This window comes from Monomorium pharaonis, chromosome 9, assembly GCF_013373865.1.
Source record: "Monomorium pharaonis isolate MP-MQ-018 chromosome 9, ASM1337386v2, whole genome shotgun sequence".
NCBI lineage: Eukaryota > Metazoa > Arthropoda > Insecta > Hymenoptera > Formicidae > Monomorium > Monomorium pharaonis.
Genome location: NC_050475.1, coordinates 8,597,664 through 8,615,356, shown reverse-complemented (window position 1 = coordinate 8,615,356; position 17,693 = coordinate 8,597,664). Strand labels below are relative to the sequence as shown.

Here is a 17,693-nt window from a genome sequence, read left to right as displayed (position 1 = left end):
AACCACTTGACGTTGCTATATAAGCGCCGCAAGTGAGACTCGAGTTTATTAGATTTGGAATGTATTCAGCGAGTGATACCTCGCGAGAGATACTCGTATTTGTTACATCTGGATAATAATTTATCTTTTATTTGCAATTGTCTCTTTTACATTGTTCTGCAAGAACATAAAAGAGAATTAAAAGGTCCGAGACCCAAAGTAGTAAAGATGCGAATAAAGTGTCAAGCGACTAATAGATTGTCTAATAGATATAAATAGATGTCATTATGTCATCTTTTAATGTTCACTCTGTTATTTAGAGAGTTGCATTAGCAAGACATGCATTATTATTTTAATACGACAAATATTTAATGTTAAACAAATCAATATCAATAGATTAAAAACTATAAAAAACAAACTGGTACTTTAAGTATCATAAGCTTCTTGATTTATCGTATTATGTCTGTAATGATCATAATTTTATCAATATGATAATCGATATCTTGTCAGTTTGCAGCAAAATGTGAAATAATACGTGTGAATAACGAATATATTACATCTCGAAAGATTATTAATTTTTTGCTCGTTAATAAAGATACTAACATGTATATAACCATGTTACATAACCACGTAAAACATGTGTAAAAAAAATAGGTCAGTTTACTATTTTCAATGAGATGTTATTATATATGTTATAAGTTTAAAACATTCAAGCTCTTATTTTTTATTCAAAAATCAATCAAAAATTGTTTAATAAAATAAGCACGTTATCCAGTAGGAAATTAATCGAAATAACATTTCGCTTCTAGGATGCTAAACTGCTCGTCAAACTTCGATCGAGATCGATAATGTAGAGTCATTTGAGCACGTCATTAACAAAATTTTGTATGTATTTTTTTTATAGATTTAGAAATTATTTTCCAGAATTAATTGTGGAGGATTTTTAATTCTGTAAACGCATAAAAAATTGTACATGGGAACCAATTGTACAATTCTGTCGATAAAACAGATAAGATCGCCTTAAACACGAAAAACTTTTTCTAAAGTTCCTAGGCTTATTCTAAAAGCACGGTATTGTTCTTTACTGAAATGCCAGTGCGCCTCATGCTTATTTTATACGTACGAAGTTTAAAACTTTTATACGCAGCAAATGTTTTCACGAATCGACTACAGAAGACAATAACAAAACTATAATTTTCTAACTTTCTTTTGTTTTTTGTATGAAATTAATCGCAGCGCACTGCGTTATTATCTGTACTTTAATTTTGGAGAAGGATTTTCAATTCTATGCAATCAATAAAAAGATTTTAGTGTCCGAAAAATTAGTGATAAAACAGAGCAGTTTAATATCCCTAATAAAAAAGGGCAAAGATTTTTTTTACCCACTCATACATTGCAGAAATGTCGGAGTTAGTAGCTTAAAAAGCATATTTTGCACTTAGTTTGCAAATTTTTTATTAAAAAATTGTATTTTAAAGTACAATTGCAGAGGTTGCTGCAACATGTTACATGGAAGAAGCGCCTTAGTAGTTATCACCTTGACTCGTCTAATTTTGAAAGTCAAAAGGAAAACATTGTTTTAATCTACATTAGTATGGTTTAAGTTAAGCGTAGTTGATTAAAAAAAACAAATTATTGTTAAAATAACAGCTCTTCAAGGAAAAAGTTCAGAAAATTAAGTTCAAAAATTTGCCTTTTTAAGAACCAAAAAATAAGAAATATTAATGTAAAAAAAACACGTACGCTTAACTGAAGAGAATTTTATTTAGATTAAGGACATTTAAACAAAATTTGAATGCAATTTTAATTCATGAAAAAATCTCAATAACCAATTGAAAAACCAATTTAAAAACCTTAATTTAATTTTATTTAATTTAACTTATTTGTATAAATTTGATTATAATATTTTAGGATAATATTCTGAGAGAGAGAGAAAGAGAGAGAGAGAGAGAGAGAGAGAGAGAGAGAGAGAGAGAAAGGTGTATACTTTCTATTACTTTCTATTTATATAAAAAAGAAACAAACTATTTTTAGAAAGTTTTACCCTGTTCCCCCAATTTTATTCTTATACTTACATCTTATTACATACATACATAATAATTAAAAATCCATATTTAAAGAACATAAAAATTTTTTTTGGACATAATCATCAATGTAAGATTGTATTAATTATATGTGTTATTAATTATTGCAAGAATTCGTAAACATAAAGTTTAACATATTACTTTATTACCCATCAATTACCGCTTTGATTCTTCATTAAGACAAATTCTTTATTAATTTGTTGTGTATTAATTTATATGTAAATGTACAAAATAAAGAAATTAATATAAGATAGATTTGTGTAATTAATAAATTAAAAATTTCTATAAAATAAAAAATTAATTTTAAAATGCACTTATTTGTATATAAAGTATAGAAAAATTTTTATCTATTTTTATAGTACCTACATAAGATCCAAATTGTTGATTATCTTTTAGACATTATTATAATAAACTATGAAAAATACACTACAATAGTATTTGATGTAATGTATATACGCTTTGAAATAGGATTTAAGTGAGAAATTATAATGTAACATAGCTCTTTGTTAGAACGCTTTTTAATAGAACAGTAACGAATCAAAAATTCGATAAATGAGGGTTACATTGAAGGTTGCAAAGTTAAAATGCAATTTTAAATTACACCATTATCTTTGGTGAATATTTAAAGTTGTTAAAAAAAACAGTCTTACTTTAAATATCTTGTTAAATTATTAATAAGTAATTAATTGCTTAATGAGAAAAAATTATGTTGTGTAAATTGATATAAAATAATATTTTATAGATATTCTAGAAATTTTTTTAAATTATTCTTAATTACATGTTATATCCAGTAAAAAAAAACAGTATGTTTTTTTGTGTATTATAACGTTTGTAAGATTATTTAATACTTATATATTACAAACAAGGGAAGCGTCACGAGCGTCCATTTAATTCTTCATGAAATATGTTGTTGAACATAAAAATCAAAGAGACACGTATTTTTTTAATGTGCGGAATTTTAGAGGATAAAATACCCTTTCGAAAAAAAACCATTTTTTTCTTTTCGGAGCGAATACCATTAAAAGTATAAAAAATAGAAAAAAAAATTTTTAATACATGTTGTACAGTTTCAAGAATACTTTCAAATTGTAAAAAAATTGTTTTAAGTTTTTGTTTAACAAAATACCTCCACTTTTAAAGGGGTGTTTCACCCTCTAAACATGAAATTTCGCACACAAAAAAAATACGTGTCTCTTTCATTTTTGTGTTCAACAATATATTCTATGGAAAATCAAATTAACGTCAGATGCCGGTAACACTTTCCTTGTAAGATAAAGTATAAGTACATTTTATAACTTTTACAGATGTAAATTTTTATTGATATAAAAAAAGAAAGACCAGAATAGAATAATATGTATCTGTGCTTTTTAATCTGTGATGTGTCTTAAAATAATGCTATATAAATAAGATTCACATATTAAAGTATTATAATACACATATTTTCGTTTATGATTACTATTATCTATCTTAATATTTTTATAAAAATGTTACAAATAAGATTTTAACTAGAACATATAAATTAAACCTTAAACAATTAAAATATAACATAACCTAGCAAATCGTAAGTACAATCAAGCAAAGATCTGCTAAACTATTCTATGTCGTTATTATATTTCAACTTTTTATTTTTTAATCTAGGTACTTATAACTATCCCCTTTTTTATTTTTGACAAAAGCATTTCCATAAGGATAAAGAGATATCTCAAGTTTTTGTCAATTTCTTTAATTAATAACCGTTATAAATCAAATTTGAACTGGAACATTTCTAATAGATGTATTTTGAATCCGCATATGTAATATAGATGAAGAAATTTGATTTTGTGTGTCCCTCTAGTGTAGTAAGAAAGAAGCTTACAGATTGCTCACAAGGTATATCACAACCGAACATGAGAAGAAATCAATTACACAAGCAATCGCTACCGATTGAATAAAAATTATGGAAATATATAGTTATTATAAAAATTGTTAAATACTTACAAAAAATTACATATAAATATCCTCTAATAATTTAAAGATATAATCAGAATTATTCTTATCAAAATTAAAAAGCTTATTTTTGTTATTTAAAAAAAGGATTTTTTAATTCTTTATTTTTTCTTATATCTGTTAAAAAACATTGTGTTTAATAAAAAAAAATTAAAATAATAGATTTTATTTAACTAAAGAGAAAGATGGTACTATAAGTTTATATAAGTATTATAATCACTCGTATTATATATCCGAACAAAATTATTTTTGATAAAAAAATTTAAAATGGCATTAAGTGTATGTTGTGTATGGGCGCGCGCGTATTTTTTATTTTTTTTTTTAAAGAAAAATGCTGTTATGTTACATAAATCTAAGTAATAATATTTTTATTTTACGATATTCAAATTTTTTGTATAATACAAAATAAATGTAAATGTGTTAAATCACAAGGAATCGTTTTTCAGAATAAAAAGACAAAAATTTTGTCTTCGACAAAAATAATAATATGAAAATAAATATGCTAATTATATGGACAGATATTTATCTTCTAACAGATATTATTACTTTTTATATTAATAGAGAAGAAGGTGATAATACGGCCAGGGCGGATATGGCTACCCATATTATCTCCGTTATTAGCTCCGTTATTAGACGAATTCTATTAATTAGTGCATCTATCTAGCACCATGAGTTCATGCCGTGCAAATTATCCGTACGACGTGCATGCATCGTGAGCTCACTTAGCGGGCATTTTGTTATCTGGGTATATAGAAACCAAAAAGCATAAAAATAAATGTTTTACTAAAAAGAATTGTGGCACTGCTATAGAAAATACTGTCTAAATTACAATCAGTGGAAAATCAGTAAAATCAATGAGAATACACTAATTTTCAATAGTATACTTGTCAATTAATGAAAGAAATACATTGATTTTTCAGTGGTTATACACTAATGCTGACATAAAAATCACTAAAAGATAGTAAATACTCACTAATTATCACAGTTATAAGTATACCATTGCAATAAAAGTATTACAGCTAATTATCTCACAAGAAAACGGTCGGAAGTGTCCCTCACCGATTTTAATGAGCTTTGGATATGTTGTAGAACATAAAAATATATTAAATCCATACTTTTTTTAACTGCATATCTTGACGCGTTTAGAGGCTGAAACCCCTCGAAAATAACGGGTTTTTTTTGTTTTTGGCGAATATCTTTGAAAATATAAGGATTATGAAAAAATGTTCTATACAAAAGTTTTATGGTATTTTATATTCTTTATAATACTATACTTATATTTTTCAAAAAATTAAAATTTTTTAAATTTACTTCTACCTTACTTTTTTGCAAAATTTTAGAAGTTTTGTAAAGACAAAAATTAAAGAGCTTTTAAAACCAAATCCATTCATATATAATAATATATGGGTTCCACCATTCCCAATTATTGGCAAAACAAAATGATAATCTCGTGCTATAGGGGCCGTGCTAGAAGTAGCGTTGCGTTATTTCTTTAGTCGTGTTTAAGCACATTAATAAGTCTTTCTTCTGCATATATTTTTATATTAGAATATAAAAACGGATTAATCTTAATTACATAATACCCAACGTATCACACGATATAAAGCATAAATGCATACACAGTAAAAAATAAAATGTTAATTTTAACATTTTTCGCATGTCCCAGAAAATCCACTCTAAATTTTATGTCAAAATAACTCATATGTCATGTATTACTTATTGACACATTAAAAATGTTACGTAAATAACACAATATTTTGCATTTATTAATGTTATTATAACTTTAAATGTAATGTTAAAGCAACATACAAATGAATTAAAAACTACATAAAAGAATAGTTATAACGACTCATAAAAAATGTTAAAAAGACATTTTCGTTGATGTTAGTTTAACATTATTTTTTAGTTATATAATATATTAACATATATGGTATGTTAATATTTTAACATAAAATTATGTCAATTCTGCCATATTTTAAAAATCACCCGTAAAAATATATTAGCAACTCATAAAAATATTGATAGAACATAATAAAATATAAAAAATGCAAAAATGTCTTGATTAAAAAATATTTTATACTTAAAATAGTGAAAGTAAAATTTGCTATCACAATTCTTTTCTTCTTATTTTTTTTTTATTCCTTTTAGAGACTGACATATTTCATTCTAGTATTACATTTCGATAGTAAAATCTTATTACTTCTTTCGGCGATCTTGGCGAACTCCTTTTATTTACCTAGAAAGTGCATTTTGTTCAGGAGAAAACACGCCATGTAGCGATGAATAATGAAAAGAATACCATTTAAAAAAAATATACACACAAACTTATTTATCAATTTAAATTATCTATAATATAAACATTTAATTTTAGTAAATTTGACTATCTTGTATGTCAAAGTTTACAAGTACTTAAAAAGTAACTTTAACTTTCTTAAAATGTTAAAATGACTTTGAAACATGTAAATTGTTTAAAATAATTGTGTTAAAATCACTCAAAATAATATTCCATTTCTGAAAAACATATCCAAAAAGTTAAATTATAAAGTTGACATAAAAATGTTAAAAAAATAATAACATATGAGTTGTATGTTAATTTTGAACATTGAAATATTAGTTAAAATGTGGTAGCACAAGAAAATTTTAACATATAAACGCACAATTTTTTACTGTGTACATGTAATAAAAGTAACATGTGTATGATATGCAAGAATTAAAATAGTGCTGTGATGCGTAATATAAGACTAGAGATTATTTTATCTCTGCAGGCACAATTATATTAAAAGAATATCATATCCGAGGTGGCGTTTTGCAAAAAGATTAATCAGTTCCATCAGTATTAAAAATAGTATACAAAGAAATATAGTTCTGATTAATACATGCATATTAATATATGTAATTAAAACTTCTTTAGTAGTCAACGAATTGGCCAATTTATTATTATTCAAATAGCACAACGTTTCGACCTTAGTTCAAATCCTTATCAAGTGCGAAATCCGAAAGATTCAAATTTTCAGGAAACGTCGTAAGCCTGTGAGTTTGTACCAGCAAATTCATTCCTTTGCTATAAAATATACAAGGCTAAATGTAAGCTTTTCCTAAGGTTTTAGAAGGAATTGTAACAATATAGAGTGAACTGCACAAACTTACTTGTTTCCTTTGTTCTAGACACTTATTATAACTAAGCGATTTTTTAACGCTATACATTTCGTCAATTTGTGAGTTACAACAAGTGTTATGATATGTCTGTACATTATCGCAGTTGAATTTGAACTGAACATTGTAGACGACAATAAAAACAAGGCATTATGCTACTGTCACACCGAAACATTTCTTAAGTCGAGTTTATGATGCTATTATATATATCGCTCAAATTTTCTGTTTAGCGTTGTCAATATTTATAATTTAAATGCTTTCAATTTTGATATTTTTTATTTTTATTATTATATTATAGTTATACAAAAAATAAAATTCCAACTTAAAAATTAAAATTCCAAACACTTTTATTGCATCAGAGGATGCAGACTAACATAGTTTATATTATACAATTAATTTTTTACTTTTATGTATATATCTATCGTATATTTATTTATCTGCTTATTATTTTATTAGAAACATTTATAATATTTTATAAAATTTGTAATATTATTTTTTATTTATTTTTATTTTAAATCACATTATAATTGTGTGTTTCTAATCTCTCCGTCTCATCTATAAAGTAAGAATACTCTCATGTGGTCACCCATGGTTGCATTCTTAAATTCGCAACAATGTAGCCTGATACATCCGTTGTATAATTTTGCCGTTTTTAATTTCTGATTGCGTACAACGCATTTAATTACATTTAATATGTAAATTAATGTATTATATAATTTTATAATCTTTATTATTGTTACTATTATTGTTATTACATATTAATTAATACTAAATTATTATTATTACATATTATTAATATACTTACATTTACTATTACATTTGGTTTATAATATTTGCTATATTTACTTTATGTTTCAATATATCCATGTAAAATCCAACTAAATTTTAATTATACCCACTGGTTTCTAACCACCGCTATGCTCGCTTAATCTTCAATATTTTTCAACTTTTAGTAGCCCCTTAAATTGGGATACTGAAAGTTGCAAGCAACTTCAGCAGTTCTGTTTACAACTTGAATTTAAGAACAATTAAGATTAACTCGGACTACAATTAAATGTACATAATTAGAAATTAAGAACACTTAAATTATACAACAGATGTATTATTCTGCATTACAGCGAATTTAAAAACGCACTCCTTGACTGCCCGGAAAAAAATAGTCCATGACTGTTTATGTAGAAAAAGATAAAGTTATATATAGTTATACATGGTTTTATATGATATTATATACGGGGGGGGGGTTATATATGGTATTATATATAATTATGTACAATTATTTATGTTATTATATACAATGTTCTCAAAGCATACATAAAACTTTTAGTTTTGTATATGCTTAGATATGGTGTCCATTTATATGATAATAAAAAATTGTATTAGATTACCTTACTTCATTTTATATAGTCAGAAATGGTCAGATAATTGTAATATGAAAACATTATATTATAATATTTTTTCCCTTTTTTTTTACTTTGATTAACTGTTTCAAAAAATCTAAGAAAATGTTTTAATATGTGCAATTTTTTTGATAAGACACATACTACAGTATTGTATAGTATTGTATAATAAACAATAATTATTTAAAATATAATTAAGATATTAAAATACATATTTTACCAAATTCATACATAATTTAAAAATGTGCAGAACTTTGCATGTGTAGCATTTGCTTTCATATAATGTTTTTATGTATAGTTTTTCATAATTTGTAGTTCAATTTTAATATATATGTCTAATTAATTTTGTTGTAATCACAAATTATGGAATATTATACAAAATATTACAATCATAATTTAAAAGTAAAGGCCACATATTATAGACTAATATTTTTAGAGTAATGCATACTACATAACTAATAATTAAAGACATAATTCTGTTGTGCTCCTGCTAGGATATGGTCGTTCAAAATAACAGAATAACGGAAAAAACAAATAGTAGATGTTAACCAATTAAAACAATTAAAACAATGAAACAACGGAATTATTCCGATTAGTTAATTCTTACCATTTATTTTTTCCATTTCTTTATATTTCAAACTCTGTGACCTACCCTAATAATGTAACAGAATTACGCCTCCGATTGGTTTCACAATGCACATTACACAGAAAATATTAGTCCATATAGCCTTAAATATTACATGTGCACAAATTTCCTGAAATCCTATTTATCCTTGTATCTGATCGTATCTAAGTATATATGAGAAGTGCTGTAATTTTAGATCTAATTATATATATTCTTATATGATAACCGTATATAATCATATTTGGTAAAATATGATCAGATATTGACAAAATCCATATACTGCCAATTTTGTATGGACTTTTTTTCCCGGGTGCCATTCAGAATTTCAGGCAACAAATGTTCCCACATAGAAACGAAACCTCCAGTGGGCGTCTGTCATGAAAGTTTGGAATTTCCAGTGGACGTCCATTGGACATCCAGTACAGAGTCATTGAAAATTCACAGTTCTGCATTGCGTACGTCCATTGGACCTCCAGTGGACGTCGTCGAGAATATTTATTGGACGTTGTGTGGATTGTTGGTAGCTTTATGGAACCTCGATGGACATCTGACGGATGTTTCATGGATCATTATATATAAAAAAAATGTATTGTTAGTAAAATGCAAAAGTGCCTTTATTCAAGAATATTATATACTTAAAATATCGCTGAGTATAAATATTTCTTGATTAAACGTATTATTATATTTCTTATAAATATTTCTTTAAATATACTATTTTTCTTAAATAATGAAAGACTTTATTTTGTCCTTCTCATTTTTATCAATTTTTTTACAGACTGATATAGTTCAGTCTTGTACTATATAGCAAAATTTTACTTCCTTCTGCGCTCTTAACGAGTCTCTTTTATTCACCTAGAAAATGTATTTTATTCACAAAAAACACGCCACGTAGCGGTGGGTAGTGAAGGTTTTATGAAGCCTCGGTGAATGATTGACAGACGTTTTGTGGATTATTAATAGAGGAGCCTCGATTCCACGAAACGTTGGTCGGTCGTTTATCGAGGCTTCGTGAATCCTCTACTAATCGTCCACAAAATATCAATTAGTCGTCCATCGGGGCTCCATGAGGCCTCTATTAATAATCCGCGTAACGTCTGATAGATATCTTTCAGGATATTTGACATAGATCTATTATGGAGGAAAGATGGATTATCTATCTGACTACTACCACAGAAGTAAATATTTCATAAAGCTGTGGAAGTTTAGTGGATCTCTTGTAGACGTCCATCTAACTTCTATTATGAAACTAAATATCTCATAGAGCCGTGAAAGCTTAATGGATTTTTAATGGACGCCTATTTAACTTCCGTCATGGAAATAAACATCCAATGGAGACATGGAGGTTTATTGGATCTCTGATGGACTTCTAACTGACTTCCATCATGGACAGATACGTCTCATGAATTTAGGGAGGTTTAATGGACGTCCACTGAACATTCACTGGATGACAATTTCTATGTGGGAAGCACATCTTATCATGTACACCTATTTTTTAATTTACACATATCTTTTGGTATAAGAAAAAATCTATAAAGTGGACTGTTCTGTTACTGTGTAGTCAATCTCACTCTTCGTATTTTGTGCTGAAGAGTTTAATTCACGTTGATCGTTATTCTTTTGACAAGCCTTCTTTGCCTGCTCGAAAAGACTTAGCGCCATTTGATTGCCTGTCTTCTCCACCATTTGTGAGAAGTAACCATTCGGTTTGTCATGCAATAACTCATACGGACAACCAAATTCCTGTTAACATAACGTTTTTATCAATTAAATGCACATAAAGATCTTTTTTTGAGAAAACTATAAAATTTTTAGCGATTTTTTTTAATATTTTGTATATAATGTGTATGTGTATATACAACATTGATTTTTTTCAAAGAAGTATCACGTTATGTATTGCAAGATCTTTCTTTAAAAAAACCATGTTAAATAAAAAAAATTTTTAATCTTATTTTTTACATTCTTTATATTTTTTACATTTTACATAGCTTTATTTTTGTAATACTTTATTTTAATTATTTTTCAGAAAGCTTAAAGAATTTTAATTGTTAGCACTTAAATTGATCAAAGCATGTCTAATTTTATGATTATTTTCTTTTACATTTTTGTAAATATCCTCTTTTTTCGATAGATTGAAATTTACTATCTTATGAATTATTATAAACAAACATTTTTGAAAATAAGTTATAAAAAATTTTATTTTATTTAGTTATACTATATAACTATATTAATTTATATATAGTTATATTTTCTTTGCAATCAATATTTTTTCTAATACATTTATGTTTTATTAAAGAAACCTACCACAATGGAACCGTTCTCCATCACAATAATCCGATTACTGTCTATTATGGTATTTAAACGATGTGCTATAGTGATGACGGTACATTCTTTAAAATTTCTTCTTATTGTTTCTTGAATTAAGGAATCAGTGCTAAAAGAGATATAAATTTTATAAATTCGTGAATTAATATGTTGAATTCAGAAATTGTGCATTCACAATGTTTTGTGGATACAAAGTATAAATCTTTGTTAAAAATTTGATCTTATAAAAAAATAATCTGATTTTTAAAGTTAGATTTATTACAAAATTGGTTAAGACATTTATTGAGCTACATTGTGAAGATATTGAATTAATTTAAAAATTAATAATTTGATAACAAAAAAGAAGATGGTATTATGAGTTGTGTAGGTATTACCTCGATTATAGATCACGACATTTTAGTAATACGTATGGAATGATTTGTTTAATGGATGCAGTTCTTAAATAATTGTTTTTAATTTAAAATGTTATTAATAAAGTTACTGTATCAAATGTAAATGGGTAATCATAATATCATCTTCTCTTCTAAAAAACTTAAATTAGTTTTATGATAGATATTTCATTCATTCATAATCAAAATCAAATCAAAAACCTGTTTTTACTAACCAACATTTAAACACAATTTCTTTGCTAAAGAATTATTGAGACTCACTGCGAATCAATGTTGGCCGTGGCCTCGTCAAGAACGAGCAAGCGATTGTTCCTTAAAATGGCCCTGGCCAAGCATATAAGCTGCCTCTGGCCGACGCTAAAGTTATGGCCGCCGTAGAAGATATCGTTATCCAACGCGACGTCATTTAATTCGACTTGTCGCAGTACCTCCCACAGTTTCATGTCATCGTACTGACTAAAAGGGTCTAGATTGTAGCGCAAACTCTCAGAGAAGAGCACCGGTTCCTGCGGTATGATGGAGATCTTGCAGCGCAGCTCGCTCAGACCCACTGTACTCGTGTCCCTACCGTCGATCTTAATCTCGCCCTCCAGTCCTTCATTAAATAATCGAAAAAGCGCTGAGATTAAGGAAGACTTGCCGGCTCCAGTTCGTCCCACCACTCCAACTTTCCAGCCAGGTTCAATGGTTACGTTCAGATTCTGTGAAATGCGATGGCGTAATAAAATACAAAAGATATCTGCAAGAATGTGGGTTTACCTATTTACCTTTAAAACCGGTGGATCATCCTTATGATACTTCATACTGACATTCTTCAAGCTCAATTGTCCTATAGAAGGCCAAGTGGCCGGTGGCGGATTGTCAGAAGTAACGGGCTCCTCCTTAGGGAGATTTGTGTACTGAAGAATTCTTTCTACGGAGGTCATCAGCGACATCGTCTCAGTGGATTGTTTTATGCCGTATTGCAGACAACCGATCAGAATCAATGACTGCGATATCGCCAGACCTGCTTTACTATCTTCTATGTTACCTATGGCATAAAAATCAACGGAGGAATTTACATTTGCTTGAAGATTTTTCGAGATGCGAGATCCAAATGCATTTTTAAATTTTTATTTTTTAATAATAAACAATTATTTAATTCAATATGTCGAGCTAATACCAATTTTCACAATATAATATAATTTATTAAATCAAAAATATATCATTATAAACGCTATTAAAAACAACTGTGTTAAAATTGTTAAATAAATTTTGAAACGTTTCAACTATACATAGTCCTCTTCAGTTGTACCAAATTACCAATATTTATAAAAGTAAACATGAGTAAAATAATGCAAACGGAAATATAATTAACTATTAGAAAATGATGCCGATTGAATATCCATAAATGCAATGCATATCGTCTATAAAAATGTGTCATAATAATGAATGAATAAATAATAGAATTAAAAACAGTCCAAAATTATGGTCAAAAATCTTGTCGAAAAATGTAAAAAATCAAAACTGATGGAAAACATTCTGCCTCTGACTACCGAACATTATAGTCGTTTTTAACGCTTTGTAGAAACTGTTGGCTTTTTTTGCTTATGTTAATATTATCTAAAATCAACATATGTAGTTTATAGTTTTTTTACAATACGCATATCGATTTATATTGTTCATAAATTACATGTTTTCCATCGGTTCTGATCTTTTACATTTCTCGACAAGATTTTTGACCATAATTTTGGACTGCTTTTGATTGTATTATTTATTCGTTCACGCTTTAATTATTATGACACATCTTTATAGAGTTATAGACAATATGCATTGTTTTTACGGATATTCAATCGGCATCATTTTCTAAATAGTTAATTATATTTTTGTTTGCGTTATTTTACTCATGTTTAATTTCATAAATATTGGTAATTTGGCACGACTATGTATAGTCGAAACGTTTCAAAATTTGTTTAACAATTTTAATACAGTTGTTTTTAATAGTGTTTATAATAATATATTTTTGATTTAATAAATTATATTATATTGTGAAAATTGGTATTAGTTCGATATATTGACCTGTTTATCTTATTATTTTTGCTTAGCATTAACAAGCTCTTTATAGTTTGTTTATTTTTTGATTATTTAATTCTAATAATTTCTAGATTTCTTGTATCTCAAAATTCTTAAAAAACTATAGAGGATATTTAACACAAAAATCTTTTAATTAATTGTAATCTTAATTGTAATTTACCAGACTCATTCAGTAATACTAGGGAGTAGCAAAGAATGACGATGAACAGGCACATGATGAGGTCCGTAAATATACCGAAGGTGGAAGAGCATGTCAAGGAAAGATACCACGTGCCACTATGGCGATCTTGCAACACATCAAACTGTTGTCGCATCATCTTTTCAATTGCGGTACCGCTACTTCTAATCGTTGGCAGGCCGTTTAGCGTGGCATTCACATGCGAGAATATCGGGCTTTTCACTAAAAATACAAACAAACAAATTTAAAAACTTTTGGAATTTACTAGATTCTCAATTTCGCAAAAGATAAGAATTCAAAAATTTGATGACAAAAGTCCAACAATCTAGAAGTCGTGTAAATCTAAGATATTTTACACTGCATTACGGAAAGAAAAAATATAAACAAAACATTTTTAAGAAATTACATATAAAATAATCTAATATTATTAATAATATACTCGCTAATTAAGCTATACAACTTGCAAAAGGAAATCATGCAAATTTAATTCTCACTTTTGAAGAATTCCGATTTTATATAGAAAAAACCTATAAACGTATAAATTACGAGTATTTATTTCTTTAATAATTTAGATAGTGTTTTTATCGGTATTAATACAACGCAATATTCAGTTTTCAAGAAATAAAGGAGTGTCACTTTAGAAAATGCCAGTATTAGCGACCTTTCTTGACTAATTTTAAATACTAATTTTGAACATTCCTAAAAACAGGTTTGTTAGGAATATTAGTAGTTAAATTAATCAATTAATTATAATTGAAATTATAATAGACCCTTCTAATACTTAAATTAATTACAAAGTAGTTAATAATATCTTTTTTTTTTCAGGAAAGTACTCGATTTCAATACTTACTTACGCCTTCGAGACGTTTGACGTTCTGAGCGGTGCTCAGATAGAACTTTGTTGAGAAGAAAAATAAAACAATCAATACTATTATTATTATCAGCATCCACGGATTAAGTATTGCCTCCATGGTCATTATACCGCATACTACACACATCACTTGAAGTGACTCTAACATTACTTTGGGCAGTATTTCGTCCATGGTACCCATATCCTTGGAAAATCTATTTAAAATTCTTCCTAAAATACAAAAATCACTAAAATTAAAAAAGATCTAAAAGAAATTCAAAAAATTAAATCCAAAAATCGTAATCGAAATTAAGGCTCGATAATTTAGATTTCTAACACTACGAATATGCGGTAAAAAGTTATTTCAATCTTTCTAAATTTCTTAGAGTAAAATATCACTCCAAATGAGTTGATTTTCACATCAAGCGATAATGGAAATACTGCAATTCCTCAATAGTGAAAATCTACTTCTCACAAAAGTGATTGTTTTAACTCTGAATGGAGTAAAACGTGTTACTCATTTCAAAGTGGATATTCACTCGATGAGAAAATGAAGTCTTCAATATTTCATCGAGTAAATTTTTCTCTTTTATGTTATGAATGAATTTTTCTCTTTTATTTTACAAGTAAACAGATTTATTCATATCATAGGTTCTTAGCAGAATGGCTTATAATTTTAAGACAATGTTTTATGATTTAAGTCTTTGTCTTTAAGTAAAGCACAATAACTGTTTTGTATGTTATATAAGTTTTAAATGTCGTTTTTGTACATACATTTAAAACTTATATAACATACAAGACAGTTATTCAAAGACAAAGATTTAAACCATAAAACATTGTTTTAAAATTATAAGCCATTCTCCTAAAGTCCTTATTAATCGCTAATGTAAGTCGGCTTTCAGAAATAAATTAAAGAAAACATCACAAGTTATAAGAAAAATTTATATCAAAAACGTTTATATCAAATTATAAAACACACACGTTTATACATGGTATGTATTAACATATAGTACCTTAGCCTTTAAACACAATACATCTTTCTCAAAACTACGTATTGAACACGTATACACGCGAGACATGTTAATGTCGCCAGACAACGAGTCGACTCGTGCCGCAGTTTCGGTCTTTACCGCGAACAAGCGTATTTCACACTCGTGCGCATTTCATGTGTTTTTTCACACTTCATGAATAAAAGTATTCCACTCCATATTAGGTAAAGTAAAAATATTTACTACATAGAGTGAAAATATACTCTATCTAATAAAATGCACATGTTTCACTTTATTTTGCGGAATTAAAAATTCATTCTATAACAAAAAGTGAAAAACTTAACTCCGTATGAGTAAAAAGTCACGCTAACTCAAGTGATTCGACAAATTACTCAATTTTTTTGAGTGAATTATCACTCTAAGAAGTTTAGAGAGATCATAACGCGATTTATTTTTTTGACAATATCTAACTTAACGAAGATATTCCGCTTTCTGATTCAAAATTGACAAATTTTAGCGCAAATCTCGGAACAAAATAATTGTTTTTATTCTGCGATTATTACTCACCGGAAGGATTGGTGTTGAAAAAGGACATGCGTGCCTGTAGCAGATTGGAGAACATGATATTGTGGAGATTACAGCTTGAATTCATGCAGATCTTCATGTAGAGGAAGCTGCGGAAGAGCGTAGTGACTGTGCAGGCGATGATGCAAAATGTGTATACGTATATAGCATCCACGGTGCTGAGCAGACCGTCTGGATTCAGAGTGAAGATCGATCTCAGAAAGTTGTCGTTATACATATTCGCGTACCGTTTGGCTTCACTAGCATTATTGATACGCCTGATATCCTCTAAGTTAGTCCAGTACGAGAGCCAGTAATCATTTCCAGTAGTAGCGATCTGGCTGATAACGAAAAATATCAACAACATTAACAAAATGAAGGAATTCCCGCCGTTATGAAAATATTTCTTGTACACCCTGCCAGATATCCGCCCGCGTGCCATTATCTCGCCTTCTGGAATATTTTCTACGTAATCTGAATCATCGATGTCCGAATGCTGCACAAAAATGATAAAATAACAATGTAATTACTTGATTGATTATAGATTGTCAGTTTTGTGCAATTATTGCTATAATTGTTGAATACAAAAAACAATATTTGAAAATTAATAGATATTTGAAAACCTTTTCTCTTGCATACACATAGTCTTCAAAAACATCTTTTATTTTATTAGCTTCCAATTAGTTAAGCTACATTAAGTATTTTTAAAGTAAATATCATTCTTGAACGCTTTTTTTTTAAATTATTTTGTATTACAATTGTATATTTTTGTTTTATTACAACTAATGTTACTACTGTGATCAAAAAATAAGTTTTTTTTTGTGGGTTGATAGTACTGTCTTTGACATCTATGCAGAGTTTCATGTCAATATATTCAATTGCTGCAGAGCTACATGTGTTTTTGTAAACATACAAAAGTGAATTTTTTTTATTTTTACTATGTCTGATTTTGTTAAGCAAAGAATTTGCATTAAATTTTTCGGAATGAATATTCTGCCGCGGAAATGTTGAGGGTGTTGCAGAAGGCCTTTGGTGATAAGGCTATGTTGCAAAAAAATGTTTACAAATAGTACAAAGACTTGAAAGAAGACCGAGAACGAGTTC

At 27.7% G+C, this 17,693-nt stretch overlaps 1 protein-coding gene across 1 annotated transcript in view; it reads right to left on the bottom strand.

Annotated features, from left to right (window-relative positions):
* Positions 1-9,905: 9,905 nt before the first annotated feature.
* LOC105835648 (multidrug resistance-associated protein 4) overlaps positions 9,906-17,693 on the bottom strand; it is a 28,517-nt gene continuing 20,729 nt past the window's right edge. Inside the window, exons 11-17 of the mRNA XM_036291928.1 lie at positions 16,593-17,085; positions 15,037-15,267; positions 14,169-14,408; positions 12,703-12,965; positions 12,197-12,636; positions 11,526-11,655; positions 9,906-10,964 (exon numbers count right to left, since the gene is read on the bottom strand). Of these exons, the coding sequence (XP_036147821.1) occupies positions 10,752-10,964; positions 11,526-11,655; positions 12,197-12,636; positions 12,703-12,965; positions 14,169-14,408; positions 15,037-15,267; positions 16,593-17,085 (2,010 nt within the window). The 3' untranslated portion in view covers positions 9,906-10,751. The remainder of the gene's footprint in view (positions 10,965-11,525; positions 11,656-12,196; positions 12,637-12,702; positions 12,966-14,168; positions 14,409-15,036; positions 15,268-16,592; positions 17,086-17,693) is intronic.